The sequence below is a fragment of the Exophiala dermatitidis genome (genome assembly GCF_000230625.1).
Source record: "Exophiala dermatitidis NIH/UT8656 unplaced genomic scaffold supercont1.8, whole genome shotgun sequence".
NCBI classification, from domain to species: domain Eukaryota; kingdom Fungi; phylum Ascomycota; class Eurotiomycetes; order Chaetothyriales; family Herpotrichiellaceae; genus Exophiala; species Exophiala dermatitidis.
Window position 1 is genome coordinate 425,251 of NW_008751653.1, and position 17,520 is coordinate 442,770.

The 17,520-nt window shown below is 48.2% G+C and overlaps 6 protein-coding genes across 6 annotated transcripts; 3 read left to right on the forward strand and 3 right to left on the reverse strand.

Moving 5' to 3' along the window:
- Window positions 1-2,208: 2,208 nt before the first annotated feature.
- HMPREF1120_08902 (CCS1; Ccs1p) lies at window positions 2,209-3,055 on the forward strand (the record flags this gene model as incomplete). Its single annotated transcript, XM_009163173.1, has 3 exons — window positions 2,209-2,238; window positions 2,288-2,360; window positions 2,415-3,055. The coding sequence occupies 3 exons, from the start codon at window positions 2,209-2,211 to the stop codon at window positions 3,053-3,055; spliced, it is 744 nt and encodes a 247-aa protein (XP_009161421.1).
- Window positions 3,056-4,827: 1,772 nt separating this feature from the next.
- HMPREF1120_08903 (PB1 domain-containing protein) lies at window positions 4,828-6,765 on the forward strand (the record flags this gene model as incomplete). The annotated part of the gene is made up of 5 exons (XM_009163174.1): window positions 4,828-4,842; window positions 4,890-5,039; window positions 5,090-5,425; window positions 5,476-5,495; window positions 5,583-6,765. 5 exons carry the CDS (start codon window positions 4,828-4,830, stop codon window positions 6,763-6,765), a joined length of 1,704 nt encoding a protein of 567 aa, XP_009161422.1.
- A 471-nt stretch (window positions 6,766-7,236) lies between these two features.
- Window positions 7,237-11,476, reverse strand: HMPREF1120_08904 (uncharacterized protein). The gene is made up of 5 exons (XM_009163175.1): window positions 10,465-11,476; window positions 8,946-10,411; window positions 8,719-8,888; window positions 8,151-8,486; window positions 7,237-8,075 (listed from the first exon to the last, which is right to left on the reverse strand). Exons 1-2 carry the CDS (start codon window positions 11,190-11,192, stop codon window positions 10,255-10,257), a joined length of 885 nt encoding a protein of 294 aa, XP_009161423.1. The 5' UTR covers window positions 11,193-11,476; the 3' UTR covers window positions 7,237-8,075; window positions 8,151-8,486; window positions 8,719-8,888; window positions 8,946-10,254.
- A 2,723-nt stretch (window positions 11,477-14,199) lies between these two features.
- Window positions 14,200-14,724, reverse strand: HMPREF1120_08905 (uncharacterized protein; the record flags this gene model as incomplete). Its single annotated transcript, XM_009163176.1, has 1 exon — window positions 14,200-14,724. The coding sequence occupies one exon, from the start codon at window positions 14,722-14,724 to the stop codon at window positions 14,200-14,202; it is 525 nt and encodes a 174-aa protein (XP_009161424.1).
- Window positions 14,725-14,742: 18 nt separating this feature from the next.
- HMPREF1120_08906 (NUAK family, SNF1-like kinase) lies at window positions 14,743-15,615 on the reverse strand (the record flags this gene model as incomplete). Its single annotated transcript, XM_009163177.1, has 2 exons — window positions 14,743-15,051; window positions 15,103-15,615. 2 exons carry the CDS (start codon window positions 15,613-15,615, stop codon window positions 14,743-14,745), a joined length of 822 nt encoding a protein of 273 aa, XP_009161425.1.
- An 887-nt stretch (window positions 15,616-16,502) lies between these two features.
- On the forward strand, window positions 16,503-17,520 carry HMPREF1120_08907 (uncharacterized protein; the record flags this gene model as incomplete). The annotated part of the gene is made up of 1 exon (XM_009163178.1): window positions 16,503-17,520. A coding segment is annotated over one exon (1,018 nt), but the record flags the coding sequence as incomplete, so codon positions are not given.

Consider the following 17,520-nt stretch of genomic DNA (forward strand, 5'->3'; position numbering starts at 1 on the left):
TTACCCTCTTAAGCTACGGTAGCGGTAGTAACGGGAGTCTATCTTATCGGCGCTAACGCCACGCCGAGAGCCGCCCGTATATAGAGTATTACGAGAGGAGCTAGCGGCCTCGTAATAAAAGCTTCTCTAACTAATCTCGATACTACGACGTTAGGAGTAGCCTTTAGGGTTATTAAAGGAGAAGAAGTAGATAGAGAGTCGGATATATATAGTTATCGAGACGCTAAGATAGGGTCGTCGAATAGTATCTAGTAACTATCTTTTCTTCGTACGTAGTATAAATACTCGTTATTTAGTATTAAGACTTTATCTAGTATATTCTAGTTAATATTCTTATTATATAAACGAAAGAGCGATACTAGGTTCGTTATAAACTCTAGAATAAGAGCGACGTCGAGTAGTATAAGTCTCTTAATTCTATTTTTAGTAGATACGCGTAGTTTAACGCTTCTAAATACTTTAATAGAATATCGATTTATCCCTATAATAAGAATATCGGTTTCGGTCGCTTTTCTAGTCCTCGTAAAGTTCTCTAGCTTATTATATATATATATATCGGATCCGGAGTCGAGTATCTAGTAATTCTTTAACTTATAATCGGTTACGATAGTATATAAATACGCGGTAAATACTCCGAGTATTAATTCTCCTTACTATTATTAATTATCCTTACTTTTTCTCTTATTCTTATTAATAAGTCGTTTAATACGCTTACGTAAAACCTTATCGTTATTTAACTTAGTCTATACTTTATAATTAACTTTAGGGTTTAAAGTCTAATTATTCGGTCGTTTTAAAGAATTTAGATAATAGTATTCGTTATAGAAGTATTTATATTTATAGATATACTTAGATTTCTTCTATTACTTCTTATCTTCTTTTAATATACTAAACGCTAAGTATAATACTACTTTCGCTATTAATTTCTTCGAATTACGATATACGCCTTTAACTATATTAACGAGGTTATATAATAATATATATTCTATTTCTCTTCGGTTATAGAACTTAGTAAGTTCTAGACCTACTATACTCGGATATAGGGATTATATAGTAGTAAGGAAGTTAATTTATACTACGTCTTCTATAGCTTCTATTATATATAGAGCCTTATACTACTTATATAGGGACTTCTATTAATAGAACTATATCTCTAAGTCTTTACTTCGTAGTACTTATTTTAAAGTATACTACTTACTCGCGAGGCTTTATCTCTTTATCGCGTCTAAGGGTTTTAGACGGTCTCTTAGTATCTTTAGTCGACGATAGAGTATAGACTTATCTTCGTAATATAGACGGTTAGATAGAGATATCGTTCTATTAAATCGATTATTAAGGCGTTAGATTAGGATAGTCTATTATCGATATAGCTCTAATTAACGTTAGTAGTCTCTATTTTTCCTATCTAGCGTCTATTTCTTCTTCTATATAAGAGTATTCGATTCGATATAGAGAGATAGTTTAAGCGGCTCTAGTAATAAGATCGGTTCGGGTTAGGAGAGGTCGATATACTACTATAATTCGTTAGCCTATACTTTACTTTTAAAGACCCTATACTAGTTATCCTAGTTATCGAGAGTATTTAGAATAGGAGTAGTCCTAACGAAGATAGTAGAAGAGCGAGTCGACTCCTTATAGTATACTACTATTATTTCGGTTACGGTAGAGAATAATCCCGTTAATACTATTAATTAGTTCTCGTATTAGAGTATAAGTATTATAAATAAATATATTCGGTTATTAGTCGTTCGTAGAGTAGTTAGTCGTAAACTAGGCTTATAACTATTAGTAGATACGCTAAAATTATTATATTTACTCTCGCTCTATCTACTTAATAGTATATAGAGTAGTCCTATATATACTATAGAAATCGGAGAGAATACCGTATCTCGTACGGTCTATAGATTATTCTAGAGAGTAGTAAACCTCGTCGTCGACGTCGTTATCGAGCGTTATTTAGGGTCGATAGCGAGGTTCAGGAAGTGCAGCTGACGTAAGTGTTCCTTGGCAGTGGGGCATCGGAGCCGACTGTGTACAACATGTTCCATTTGAGCCGTTGCTCGAGTATTACAAAGCATTTTCAAGTCGTCCTCCGCCGCGGCACGAGTGCAATTCACCTCCTGTTTAACCATTAGCCCAGCAATCCAACAGGTCACATACTTCACACGACGTCTAGTCCGTTGAAAGCGCACAAGAATAGCGAGCAACATGGGAAGCCTAGGAATTCAACCGTTCCAGGTCAGTACCACCTTCCACCCTGTCTGACCCTAGATGCTAATGGACTCAGACCACTTTTGCAGTTCCACTCCACTGCGAGTCGTGTGTCAAAGACGTTTCTGGAGCTTTACACAAGCTGGATGGTATGTCTTCAAACATTCCCGGCGGTTGTCGTCAGGACTGAGTTGCCGCTCCAGGAATCACCAAGGTCGAAGCCAATCTCAAAGACCAGCTTGTTTATATTGAAGGAACAGCACCTCCTTCGTCAATCGTGTCAGCCATTGAATCTACTGGGCGGGATGCCATCTTAAGGGGAACCGGAAAGTCCAACTCCGCGGGCGTCTGTATCTTGGAAACTCATGCTAAAGGTGTGCGGGATCCGGTCCGGGGTCTGGCGCGAATGGTCCAAGTTGCCGACAACCATACACTTGTGGACCTAACAGTACGTGGTGTATCGCCGGGAACGTATCATGCTACGGTGCGGGAAACGGGAGACATCTCCCGCGGGGCAGTTTCCACTGGCGGGATTTGGGAAGCTATCAAAAGCCTCGGGGGCTTTGGTCAGCCTCGAGGCATGTTTGGCACGATAGAGGTAGGCAAGGATGGCCGCGGAAGCGCGTTCTTAGATCGACCCGTATCAATCTGGGAGATCATAGGTCGAAGCATGGTGGTGTCGAAACAACCAGAGGGAGCGTTTCAGACGGATGATCCGGATACCCTGGTAGGAGTCATTGCCCGCTCTGCGGGAGTTTGGGACAACGACAAGACGGTATGTAGTTGTTCGGGAAAGACGGTCTGGGATGAACGTAAGGAGCAGGTGGGAAAGGGCATGTTATGACCATTTATTCGATAAAAGAGAGGTTGGATAACTCGAAGACATGATGATCATACCATATGGTATTGCATTGTTCGAAAGGAAGGGGCAGAGTATCGGCAATGTGCAACTTGCTGGTTGGTACATTCTGCTTCTGACTTGACGGGAAGTCCGACAATGCAAGCTTTGCACCACCCTTGCATGCATGCATGGATGACTTGGACGCATGAGAAGTGTACGGACGGCTGCTTGCGATAGACTTTGGAGATCCAAGTTCGTAAATGCTGGTTGGCCTTCAGAAGCGCTTCTGAAACGAAACTTGTCCAAAACGTCGTCGTACTGTATCACGTAGGGGTCCACTGCCCAGAAACCCCGAAAGCTATCCGGCCAGTCCAGGGATCAACAGAAAAGTTCGACTCAAGACTGCCCAGGCGCCGTAGGGTGAATTGTCGTTCAAACACCATACTCAGGTGATTGACTCAGGCCACTGCTGACCATAACGTGCGAGTCATGTAGGAGGACATCTTTTGGTCACATACTGAGCAATTGAGGTTCATGTTGAGGAGACGAAACACAAGCGAGGCACGAAGACGGTGAGAAACAAGCGAAGTCCGTTCCAATTGCTGTGGTTGACGAAACGCGACTCACCAATTGAGAGGCCAACAGTGCATTCCAGCACATCTTTCGCTGGAACCGTCACACACAGAATGGAAGAGTTCGTCCTGCAGTGAGACTACTAGCTGGCAAGGTGCAGTAGTCGGTGATATCTCGATGCAAGGATGGGCGACGCGGGACACAGGTTGGAAACTTGTTGACCTCACCAAGCAGGGAATCTCGCGATGCCAAACTGTTTTGGTGGCAATGCAGGCGGTGGGAGGCACGATTGGGTTCCTCAGGTCTCCTAACAATGACCCCCTTTGGTGTTGCCTCCCCCTGGACTCTCGCTCCCTGTCCTTCTAGCTTCATGTTTGGAAGCCTGGAGTGTCGTCGAGCCCCCTGCTTACTGGACTGTTACTAACAAACTGGCTAGGTACTACTAGGCACTCACTTACTAGGTGGCACTGGCACTGTATTACTACAGTGGGTGCTAGGCATCTCCACCAAGGGCCAGGCCGCCGGTGTCATTGTACAGTGTATCTTTGTCCTTAGTGCTACCGCGGGCTGCCCCCAAAAATAACGTCAGTAATTGTGCGACAGAAACTGCCAAACCATCATCTTCAAACACTGAATTCAAGGTCTCTTCTCCTTGAGTCGCTCTCTTCTGAACTGTTTCTTCCTTGCATCTCTCTTCCTCTAGCTTTCACTTCTGTACACGCTCTTTTTGCTTCGATTCTTCCTACACCTCGCTTTTTGTGCAATACTTTCCACCGTCGCGGGTCGTCACTGCTGTCCCTAATCCGTTCCGTTCTCGTCAACTCGAAACCGGCTCCCATTGGCGCCGCTTCTTGGACGCATTGGCGCCGAACCCGAACCTCTAAGCACACCACCACCACTGCGCCAACACCGCTACCGTTACCACGGCATTACTACTCTCACTCGGCGCTTAATCCCTGGATCTCAAGGTCTTTGCGGCAGGGCCGGCCCTCGCAGCTTTTGAGACCTCGCAGCCATCGAAGTCCGCTAACCGAAGCGAGTCTGTGACCACACTACACCATTTCAATATCCGTCCCCTGGCTCGCCTCTCGCATTGCCGATCCTCGACTTCCTGCAAACATACATCACTCCGTCTAAGTCGTCTGAACCGATCTTGACCTTGAGAAACCCTACTCAATCTTGACTGCTTTCGGCGCGGCGCCATGTCGCTCAAGCAGGTGGGCAGTATCCATTGTTGACATGGTTCTAGACTGACGGTTACCAGGAGATAGAGACTTGGGTCGAGGCCCTAAATCACTATGACAACCAGGAGTTCGAGGAGGCCCTGGTGACGTTCGATACGATAGCAGATACTTCGAAAATCCTCTTCAACTGTGGTGTAATTCATGCAACCATCGGCGAGCATGATCGAGCGGTGGGTTCAACGAAGCAAAAGAGGACAATAAGGGAGGCTGACTGAAGTAGGTGGAATGCTATCAACGCGCGATCAAGCTCGACCAGTACTTAGCCGTCGCCTACTTTCAGCAAGGCGTGTCAAATTTCCTCGTTGGTGACTTTGAAGAAGCATTGGCCAACTTCAACGACACCCTGTTGTACCTGAGGGGGAACACCTACATCGACTATGAACAATTGGGTCTAAAGTTCAAACTGTACTCTTGTGAAGTCCTGTTCAACCGAGGCCTCTGCTACATGTACCTTCAACAAGAAGAATCTGGTTTGCAAGATTTCAGCTTCGCCCAGAAAGAAAAGATGACTCCAGACCACGACGTGATCGACGATGCCATAAAGGAGAGAGCTGCAGTAAGTCCGAACATAGTCAATGGAGAGAGCAGGTACTGACGTCAAAACAGGGTTACGTCGTCTTCAGCATGTAAGTCTGCCCAAGGAGAGCGACCGTGCAATGTGCAATCTGTCCGCGGATCTCCCCGACAGTTCGTCGTTACTGACTACATCCCAGACCGGTCGGCTGCATATACAGACCAAACGAAGCGAAAGTCAAGAACCTCAAGGCTAAAGATTATCTGGGCAAGGCTCGTCTCATCGCCACCTCGAATAGTCAAAACACTGGGACGGGATTTTCAGGCTTGGAGAAGAGACAGGCTATTGCCACTGAGTTGGCGGCCAAGGATGACCGACCTCCTGAGAACATCAGCTACGCTGCAACCAACCTCGTGCAACGCAACATATCGAGCAGGCAACCCAGAGATCGAGATCAGAGTGCTCCTCCAGTGATGAACAGAAATGTTTTCCCGCCCACACCTCCACCAGAGAATGAAAAACCCAGGGTGACGAGCGGCGGGTCGGCGACTTTGCCACTGCGGACGACATCTTTGCGCAATCCCCGAAATGTTCCGAGTCCCAAAGCTGGACCGGATCAACCTAGGCCCGGTATGCTGGGACGCTCAGCAACGTTTGACGTCGGCCGGAATCCCGCTCCTGCTAAGAGCAGAATGGCACCGCGGGAGAACTCTTGGTCCGAAGAACCGGTGCTAGTGGAGCGCCCGTCACCTCAGATGGATCGATCACGGTACGGAACCCAAAGGACGGCATCGGAACCACGTGGACCAGCTACCAGGCGTCAAGTGATGGACAGGTCTCTTTCACAGCGAGCCCCAGCACCCCTGTTCCGGGAGACTGTCGAGTCACGATATGAGGAGACTGTCGATGCTGTCGATGATGTCTACCGGATGTACGCTAGTCCAAGGAGACGACCCGGGCGACCAGAACAACAAGCATATTTTAACGAAGAAGACGAGTTTGTCGAGGAAGAAGACATGAGTGAGGGAATGAGTGGGTTTGAGCCCGTCCGCAGGCCAACGTCGAGATCCGGGCGAGGGAGCAACCGGCCAGAGATGCGCAAGATCCGGGTCAAGTGCCACTTCAACGAAGACACGAGGTATCTAATGATCGGCGCGGTGATTGATTTTGGCGATTTCGAGAGCAAGATTCGAGAGAAATTCAGCATCAAAGATCCAATGAAGATTAGGATGCAAGATGACGGTGACATGATAACCATGGGCGACCAAGATGACCTGGAGATGTTGCTCAGTAGTGTGCGCAACCAAGCCAGGAAGGAAAGAAATGAGATGGGAAAGATGGAAGTCTGGATTTCTTCGTCGAGGCTAAGTTCCATGTCCTAGCAAACTCCGATCGACTAAAGAGGAGGTATTCGACAAAGAGATCCAGGCACGAACCTTGCATTGCCGATGATGCCCTGAAACATGCACCGTCTTTTCCAGAGGAAACGAAAATACGACTTTTACTGTATACTGAAACACCCATCGCATATCATTTACTCACAAGTGACACATTTTAGCTCATTCAGCGAGGAGTATGGACGCAGCCTTGTCAGCGCACGAGCAATGCAATCTGCAGGTTTGATTTTGGTCTGAAGTTTTATTGGGAGGAATTCTTCATTGCTTGAAGGTCTGTTTGAAGACCATACCGGCAATGGCTGTGGCCTTTTGTCCGACCCGACCACAAATACCTACACGGGTTGTGTTCGAACCATCAAGGACCGTTCAGAGCTGTTCTTCTCATGTATCCTACTGGGAAAGTATTGAAGTACCTGCCCGTGCTTGTCAAATGAGGACTGCCCGGAAGTATGGCTATATAGCTGTACTTTTTTCTACAATACGTATACTACCGTCTATGTCCCAATCTAGACATTGGTCCCATACTTTTCGTGGAACCTTTCGCATTCTGTCTTGTACTGTGTCTCCGTAGAATTTTGTCCTCTTATCTCCAAAGCTCTCAGCTGTAGTATCGTTCCGGCAGCGAGCAAGAAATACGAACCTGTTGGCGTATGTCACTGACGTCAAGCATACCCACTGCAGTATCTGGTATGTTTCTCGATCAACCGTCCCATATAGTGCAGTTGGTTATCATCCTCGCCTTTAGGGGTTTTGCCTTCATGAACGATCGGGGCGCCCATCGCCTCCTGAACACTTCGACATAATGATTTATACACATAGAAGGACATATTTACTTTGAACCGGGTCTTGAAGAGCTTGGACACACGACCCGTTTTTCATGACATTTTCGCAAGTTCAACCAACTAGGCTTTAAAATTCATGAAGACCTTTTGCTTGCTAACTTTGAATGGACAGTTAACAAGACATTCAGATTTAGGTCGCACTCGCCCGAGAAAAGATCATAAAGCACAAGTCTAAGTCAAGAAACACAACTCAACGCCCACTCCTCCCACTCAATCTTTCATTCCTGACTGGTACCACCTGTCTTGTATGTGAGAGACAGAGACAAAGAGGCAGACGATGAACGCCTGAGTAGGGGAGATCGGGGTCAGCTCCTTCACGCACGTCTGGACCTCATCCTCTAGCCCCATTCTTTCAGTCCTGCTCCTTCTCCTACTCCTGCCATGATTGAGGACATGCTGCCACTGGGGATTCTAATGAAAGAGAAACTCTGGTCGCTCGGGCGACGAGACAGTCTGCAGTTGATCAACCGAATAGTCAGCATGATTCGGTGCCTGTCCGTCTATCTCCGTGTAATGGGCTGGACATACCCTATTGCCCTTACCGCCAAAGCTCGGTTGACCTCCAGACGAAAAGAGTCGCTCTTAGGACTAAAGAAGCCCCAACTGCTTCATCCTCATCCCGATCCAGTCACGCGTAACTCGGACACCAGGGAATTCGGTCTCAAAGAGAATGCCGATGCTGGTTGCGTCCTCGCGGTTGCGGGCATGACGGCGGATAAACGCATCGTGTTCAGGGAGCCAGGACTTGGGTTGTCGTGTAGACGCGGACAAGGTCGATTGGCGTCCAGCAGGCATGGTTGCGAGTTTGTCTGTTTGCTGTTGTTTTGTCGATTATGGCAGTTTGATGAACTCGGATTGCACTGTCTGAGAAGGAAGAGGAGTTAGACTGAGACTGGCAACAGTGGCATAGGCTCTGAAGTTATAGAAGGGGAGCAAGGAATATGGACGTTTGCGGGGCCCATGGGCCATATGGTATGCGACCGGCTCAACCGCTACCACGTGCTTCCAAACGGAGGCGTCGGGGTGTGTTGTCACAGGCTGTGTCAATCGGAGCTTGAGTAGGTAGGTAGGGCAGGGCAGAGAGGACAGCACATACAGCTGTGTCTCGAAACTGGGGCGTCTGGTTCGTTTGTCCAGATCAATGGCTCAGTGCTTGATTCGTCCCTTCGTTTCGTCGTACCTTGGACAGTCGTCTAAGTGGTCAGGCTCTTGAGCGGTGCTGAGTGAGGCGAGGATTGGACGACTGGAACCGGTACAAGGTCTCGGCTTGAAACCAATGAGAGACGTGACAGGGCGACGATACATAGTCGTGGGCATACTAACCAAAACCCTCAACGCGTGAAGTAAACCCCTGCGTGACCAATGTACCAAAAGCTCTCCAGGGCGCCTTGTCTCGACAGGCGCAAGGCGGGTTTGCTGGTCTGGCCTTGGGACCGTTTCTGTGCTGTCTGATTGGATTGTCGGTTGGCAACGAGAAGCAACCGGTCGAAAATGAAGCACAGACAAGCTGCTCTAATCGCCTCAAAGCAAAAGAATGTCTCCCAATTGCCTGAACACAAGATTGCTTGAGGCGATGATTCACGGGCAAGGCAGGTGAGATGACGTGTAATAGTTCTTTCGAGCTCACAGATAGAAGAAACCGTGCTGTTCAAAGTGAGGCAGGCAGATAAAGACAAGGCAGGAATTGGACTGTGCTTGATGATGGGGCAAAGGAAGTCTGAAGGGAGCACAAGTCACGGGCTTTTGTACTTCTTGAACCTCCCCCTGCTTTGATCGCAGCTCAAGAAACGACGGATTTTCTCACATGCAATAGGAAAGGGGTGGTGAGTACATGCTTGTCACATGCGTCAAGAAGGTTCCGTTTGCCCTGCGGGCAGACTGACAATCGGCATAGCAATCGACAGAGAATTTGTAACGATGCTGAGCAGACTCGAGCAGCTGGCCGATAAGGCTTGAACCGGAACAGAAGCCGGTGTCCTAGTTTCCCTCTCCTTCGAGCAATGTGGCTGCCGTGTCGAATCCACCAAGCCCCCTTCACGGAAGGCTGTGAAGCAAATTGATCTTGGTTCCATGTTGGTAGAATCCCGGTGACAAATGAACTGAATCGGGAGGAATGGGCAACATAGCAATCAATGCTGATATCCAGTATCACAACTCTGTTACTCTGTGGGTGTGGGTTCGGGCGTGTACGTTGACGATTTGCGTTGCACCGTGGTTTCGGAATTTGGTTCACAATTAGAAATTGCTGTGGATGTGGATGACCACTGCTCATTAGAGTTGATATATCGCATTTCCCGAATATATGATCTGGGACAATGGCCGACACAGCCATACTCTTCCCGTATCGCAAGGGTCAATTTTTCTTTCTCCCCGTCATAAGGAGCCGCTATCCTTTGATTTCCATTTTTCCGCTCGCCAGGATGCGCCTATCCTCTTCCCCGTCCCAGATTTATGCATGTTTCCGATAGATTATCATGGCACCGTCCGCCTCAAGGTTCTCCGCCCACCAACTCCAAATACAATTTTCCAATTGGGTCGCTATGCTGTAAACAATACGTGTCGTCAATATTTGTCATACGATTTGACTTCGTCGGGTACGGAATATAAATATATAGATGGAACCGTGACGTGTTCATGAAAAGACGCCAAATCCAGACGCAAACCATGTGAAGGACATGGTCGTGATGGCCGCGGTAATCAGTATAACACCCAGGGCTTGTTTTTCGTGCACTGAGAGCGCGCCACTGCAGGTGGCACATTTGAATTCGTTCAAGGGAGTATATGGTTGCCTGTAGCGCATTTAGCCCTTCCGTGTCTAATTCAGTCAATGATCAGCACTTACGGTGTGTACATGCCAAAGACGTATTGCGAATATGCATTCAAATATCCAGCCGATGCCACATCCGTAACATCCTTGGCTGCGTCATGAATTATCAAGGTATAGCTCGCCACTGGGAAGGGATTCGTGGCCGTAGACTGGTACTCGCCCGTGTCCCAGGTAACAGCTCCGGTCTCTTCCACAGACATGTTCGACGAGATGGTGTATGTGGCAGCATTCATAGAGCATGAAGCCAGAACATCGATGGCTGACGGAGTCACCGAAAGGGAAGTGTAATTCCATTTGAAGGTGATCTGATCGCCCACTTTGTAGTATTGGACTCCGTCAATAGCTGCAGGAGTAATCATAGAAACACCGCCCGGGGGAAGACGGGCGTCAATGGACGTTGTTTTCGTCTGACTGGTTTTCGTCCCGCTCTTGGTGTTTGACGCAGTCTTATCTCCTGATTTTGAGGCCGAGGTCGACCCTGACGCAGATGCAGAGGCTGAAGCAGACGCGGACGCGGAGGCCGACGCCGATTCTGACTCTGACTCCGAGGCAGCACTTTTGGATGCTGACGCCGACCTCGAAGTGGCTGTGGCTTTGTCTGTTTCGCTTTCCTCCGCCTGCCGCACAATCAACGCATCAACCTCATGATTGTTCCACGCCCCAGGCCAAGGCCAAGCCGACGAAAAAGCGATGAAGACAAGCAGGAGTGTCGAGAGGACGGAGAAGAGGCCGGAGCCTTTCATCTTCAATTCGGCTGGGCACGGGCTTTAGCTGTTTGGATGTCGTTGATTCTATCCAATGCGTGGGAGGTTGTTTTCAGGGGTATGGCTCGAAACGTGTAGCGATTGAAACGGATCTTAGCGAGAGGCTGCACAAGGGCGGAATTGATATTAAGAAATGAGAGTGGTGAGATATTGAAGAGGCGTGTGTCCGGATGCTCGCAGGGAGAGGTAAAGGGAAAAACAAGCGGCCAAAGATGGACTGGACATGGAAAGTCGAGTGTGTCTCACCCTGGCGACAGTCCCGAGCCACAACAAAAAGACGCCGCCCTCAGCCGCCTTCCCCAACTGGACTCTCACAGCTCAGGCTAGCCGGTTGGGGGAAAGCGGTGTCTTAATTTGGCACTCCACAAGTCCTACCGGCCACGGCCAATGCCACTGGGCGCACAGCGGCATTGGTGTGTAATCTCCGTCGAGTTGGCGTGTATCCACTTTTAGTGTGGCGTATATCTAGTAGTTCCCAGTAGTTACCGATTCCGCGCGCTAGTCTACTTTTAGTTAGTATACTTAATATAAATAAACTAGAAGTCATTTCAAAGATATTTTAAGTTTCGCGTCTAGTCGCTACCGGTAATAGCTCTTTATTCTAGTAACTACTAGATATATCTAGTCGTTACTTATTACTACCGTAAGTACTTTAAGCTAAATAGGGTATCTATCTATAACTAGATATATTCTTAGACTATAATACTATTACTTAAAGTTCCTATTATATACTTCTAAATAGTAGATAAACTTAAGTAGTATCTATCTATAACTAGATATATCTAGTAGTTACTATCTATTACTACTATAACTTGAAGTAATTTTAGATAGAGTATCTATCTATAACTAGATATATCTAGTTACTACTCGTTACTACTATAGACTTTTAATAATACGAACTCTAGAAGAGATAATCTAATAGAATATTTACTAGTAGACTAGAAGTCTAGATTATAATATAGAGAGTTACGCGTATATATAGTAGAATAGAAAATTAAAGTAGTATCTATTTATAACTAGATATATCTAGTTATTACTCGTTACTACTCGTTACTACTATAGATTTTTAAATTTAAATTATAAACTCTTAGTCTAGAAGAGATAACTTAATAGAATATTTAGTAGCCTAAGACTAGAAGACTAGAATATAATATAAAGAGTTACGCGCGTATATAGTAGGATAGATAATAAAGTAGAACTAGATATATCTAGTTACTACTCGTTACTACTCGTTACTACTCGTTACTACTCGTTACTCTATATACTTCTAGATATAAAGTTATTAGGCTTGCTATAGTAGTTGTCATTACATCTCTATATATATTACGTGATTAAGCACCGCCACAAGTTAAAATGGATACACACCAACGCTACGGAGATTACACACCAACGCCGCTGCAACCCCCAATGGCACTGCCACTGCCAGTGGCACAGGCACCGTCTGTCATCTTGACTGCGGTGCCATGCCGGTAGTGGGAGAGTCTATTCACATCTCAGACACCTCGAGATGACACTATCAGCATTTACCATTGATTATTTCCTACCGGTAGACATGTGTCGCCCTTCCTTTCCACATTCGTCATCCATGCTGGGGTGTTCTCGACAACCCAACATGGGCTTCGGGAACGTGTCAGCCGAACCGTGAGTTTCGTCTGTTAAAGCGTTTCAGCCAGCCAGAATAGGCCCCCTGCTCGGCATACTACAGGAGATTCGAAGAAGCCTAATTACTTCACTCATTGTAGTTCGCTCTGCAACTGGTATAGGTATAGTACATACGATCTCACTGCGTCTTTCGATTATGCTTCAGAGTCTCATTGAATCAAAGATTGCTCTTCAAGCATTCAAGACTTCGGCAGCGGTTACGGGAACACGTAGAGTGCAGACGGCAAACTACGTTTCGTATCTCTATGCTTATCTGTGATTTGCCATTACTGAGAAACAAAATTTCGCCGAGTCCTAGGATGTCGCACGCCCTGCTAATGTCAGGCTCAATTAGGGTACGACATGATGGATGATGACGTCCATCACTGGCCGGGCCAGAATGGGTTGAATCTCGAGAACACTATCTTGGTTACTTGCCTTCGAAGGTACTAAACAACCTCAAAACGAACAAGTCAGGCGTCAGGGTTTTGTTAATCTCTGGCGGCACGTCGCAACATGTCTGGAGACGGGACGTGTGCCTACCGAACTCAACGTTTTGGACCGTTGTCAGATCTGCTAGCGAGTGGCCGCCTACTACTAGAGATCTTCTCCAAAGGGAGGGGCACAGTGGAATCAGTATTTTTGGCGATATGCGACAGTGCCATTGGGAGGGACAAGTGGACGGAAGATGGAAATCACGAGGAGACATTCAGCGAGGACATTGCAACCTTACCTGAGTGTAGGAATGACCATGAATTTGGGTATATGAGTGGCATGTGCGGTTACAGGCGTATTTCTCTCACAAGAAATGTGGGCATGATGGGCAATACAGTCGACGAGGACAAACATTTACGATTCGTTTTTGTAGCGGCTTCGCGAGATGGTGTATTGTTCCATAGCACGACGAGAGTTAAGGTAGAATGCTATGAGGCGCAGATCTCCAGTTATTGGGCCAATGTAATGGACGGCCCTTTCGAGTCCCAATATTCCTTCCGCGAATCGTCCCGTGTCACCCTCAAAGCAGATGGAGGTCCTGTAAGTTGCTCTTCACCGATTTAGTTTTGAGGATGAGTGATTGTTAATGATTCCGAATTGTAGAGCCATCCTAACCCATGACGAAGATATACGCACATCAGGACTGACAATGAGGCCAGCCCTGGATTTCTGAAGCCTTCAACTCCGAATGTAGAAGGAACGGAAGAAACCTGGCTATCATCGTTTTGCATTAACTCTGGTCCGACGCCGTTCCTTTCGGCCACGTCTTCCTGTACGGCCCCGTTGCGTGTTTGGATCTTGAGGTCTTTGTTGTCTCTCAATGGCAGAGACGGCGGTGAGTTGGGTGGTTTCAAGAGAATCGCCGGTATCCCAGAAATTGCCCTCTCTCCATTTCAGGAAACCCCCTTGTATGGATGCCACGCTGAGGGACTTTACCATTCGCTAGAGGTTTGGGTGACGCATTGTTGAGCCGCTTCAGATTACCGACCGCAGGTTTGAGGGGTTTAAGCAGTGGAGCTTGAGGCCTCGGACCGGAACCGCGTTGTTCGGGAGCCCGTGAGGCTTCTTGGGCACTTACGGGGTCTGGTATTCGGCCAACTTGATGCCGAGGTGTGCTCATCCCTTCGCCGTTAAAGCATTTCACAAGCATCTGAGCCGCTGAAGCCCGCAGATTGGGGTCTTCCTGTGCCATCGGGCTGAGGAATGTATATTGAGCGGCCGCAGCTCGAACGCATTGCAGAACGTCTTCGTACTGGGCTAGCCTTAGGTCGTGAAGGCTTCCTGCCTGCGTCACAATACCAATCACGACAAAGAGGGACCAAACGTCCACTTTGGGAGACTGCTCGTGCGTTCTGTACCTTACTTCGGGCGCCATATAAAGAAGAGAGCCACATTATGTCTTTGCAAGGCGTTGCCGATTGGCAAGGCCAAAATCTGCTAATTGGAAGAGGTAGTTGTCGTCGCCAGATGGGGTATAGAGAATATTTTCGAGCTTAACGTCCCGATAGATCCAGCCTCGGAAGGCGAGATAATCTAGCGCCTCGAGCATTTCATGGTAGAGTCGAGTAATAACGGGATCATTAGTACGTACGCTCGGCGTTTCCTTGAGTAAATCGTAGAGGTTTCCCGGTTTCAGGCTCATATAGATGTTGACGATATCGGTGTCCCAACCCGATGAACCAAGGTATTCGACGATATTTTTCTGTACGCAGTGTAAGAATACAATATATATCCAACATGAGAAGGACCGTACGTGAGAAATGCTGGAAAGAACTTTGACTTCACGTCGTAATAGGACCTCTTCGTTCGACACCGCAAACTCAACTCGGGGGGGTAATTCAATTTTCTTGACCGCGATGAAGCATCCCGAATCGCGGTCCACAGCTTTCCGCACTTCGCCAAACGCGCCTTTCCCTAGCGGTCCAACATCGATCGCTCGCTGGACAACCCCAATGGCTGGCGTGTGAAGCCGGGTATTGTACCAAGTAGGAAGATCTATAGGCGCGTCCTCGACTGTCCGAGCCCAGCGAGGATTCTGTCCCCGTGCTCCTACCATCTGAGATTCTTTCTCCACCTCTTGTAGTGCGTCTTCCGCCGCCTTAAACCCTCTTAAGTAAAAGACGAATTGGTCCGCTTTCTCGCCGCCAGCGCTGATTTTGTATTTCTTTTCCTTAGGCTTTAGGACGAGCTGGCGGAAATTCCCGTCCACCCTAAAGCCATCTAGGTCGATTTTAGTACTGTGAAGTCGGGACCGATCCACGAACATAATATGACGGGATTCAGGATGAACCTCAAAAGAAAAGTGGACTTAGGAGATACTCGGCCCCGGCATAATAAGGTCAGCATTCCTTCCGACTTCCACTATCACGAGCGCACGAGGCCTCGCCGAAACATGATAGCCGATCTCGAGGCCGTACTCATCTTCCTCATCCCGTTCGGTAGCTTTACAGAGAGATATAAATGGCTCGTTGTCCGGGTGAAGGAGCATCTGTTTAGCCCTGGGAGAGTCCTTATGCGGGACAAGGTGAAAGATCGTCTGGGAATGAGGAGTTTGGCGAGGCATAACGTCGCACATTCAACAAGAGAGGCAAAGATAGTGACTCGTTCGGAGGAAGGCACCTCAATTGATGGGATTTTGTGACAAGGCAGAAGGCAGGCGGCGACTTGGGAATGAAAAGGAAAGCGTACATATATATTTCGGGCACACCAGTCTCCTCGTCCAAGCGCCAGAACGAGACCGAGACTTGTCGGAGAACCATGGCCTGCCCTGAAATTGAATGGACGATTGTGATTCCTCAGACTTCGTCCTGGAACAATCAGGCGGCCAACACACCATCTCTACTGCCGAGCTTTAGGGCGCGTGCGTATTGTGTAGGTGGTAGACGGGGACCAGGGGAACCTGGGTTGTAGGCTACTAATAGATGGCAGTAGAGCAGGCGTCAGCCTATAGCTGTCGCGCAACGCGCCAAGAGATCACCTGAGGTCACGTGGTACCACGCCCTCTTACGCATGCATTGACCTAATGGCTGCCTAGGGACTTGAAACGCCTAAATCACGTGATGTATTGGAAACCTCAAAATCCAACCACAGCGTGTCGTCTTCTGAACTTCAGGTTCAACCGCACGGATTGTTCCACCCCATTCAACCGCCACAATGCTTCATACTGTCTACGACATCAATCCGGCTCGTCTGAACTCCATCATGCCCGCCCTCCAGTGGATGGAGGACGATCCGGCCTTCCTTGAACATCGAGAGCGTCGCTTCGAACGAGATGACCCTCCCCCGCCTTATTCGTCACGCAGTACCACGAGAGAACCAACGCCTGGCCCATTCCCCCAAACCCAGGGCGACATCGATTTCGCCGAACTTCTTCGCCAGCCGTTGAGCGACCATGAGATCGACTTGATCCGATACACATTTCGGCATAGCGGATATGGCCCAGGCGATCGATATAACGACGAAGAGGGTCAAGAGAAGGAGCGGATCGATCGAGCATGGGGTAGACGGGATGCAAATTACGTTCCGCTCTATCGTGGACCTGATCTGATCGGGCGTCCGGGACAACAGAGGGAATACATCATGATCCGACACAGCATCAAAAAGCGATGGCAACAACTGGGAGTCTGGAACCCCGCATGGGGAGTTCCAACCGGCGAATTTGGAGGGTTTGGGAATGATGATGGGCCTAAGTCCTGGCCGTGGTGGGATTCACGAGATAAGGAAACACCTGAAAGCCGTGCGATTCGACGATATCTTCTGAAGCAAGCCCACGGGAACGAGACTCTCACGCCGCACCCCCCAGAGGCCGACGGTATAGCTGAGGTCCCGGTAGACGATGATGAGTCACCGATTACGAGCCGGCCTTGGTTCACGTGGGCTCTGGAGGTTGCAGAGGAAGAGGTGAGACTGCGGCGCAACCCAGACAGAACGGAGACCTATATATCAGCACGGGCTAATGTGACAGCTCGGTGGAAAGAGAAGGGATGGTGGAAAGACAGCTGGAGTAACAATCTGCCCCGAGACTCTGAATGGAGAGACTTGCCGGGATGGAAATGGAAATATGAATCCCCGTCACCAGAACCTCCGGATCCAAATGACATGGACTTTACCCCGTCCGAGATTGACGCGATGGAAGCGATACGCCTTCCTACACCGTCACCACCACCGAAGC

Bases quoted from the DNA above. Each gene is read 5' to 3' on its own strand.
- HMPREF1120_08904 (XM_009163175.1), bottom strand. From the start codon at position 11,192: ATGAAAGGCTCCGGCCTCTTCTCCGTCCTCTCGACACTCCTGCTTGTC. The intron at 10,412-10,464 runs GTAAGTGCTGAT...AATGCGCTACAG, and splicing joins GTCTTTGGCATGTACACACC to GCAACCATATACTCCCTTGA.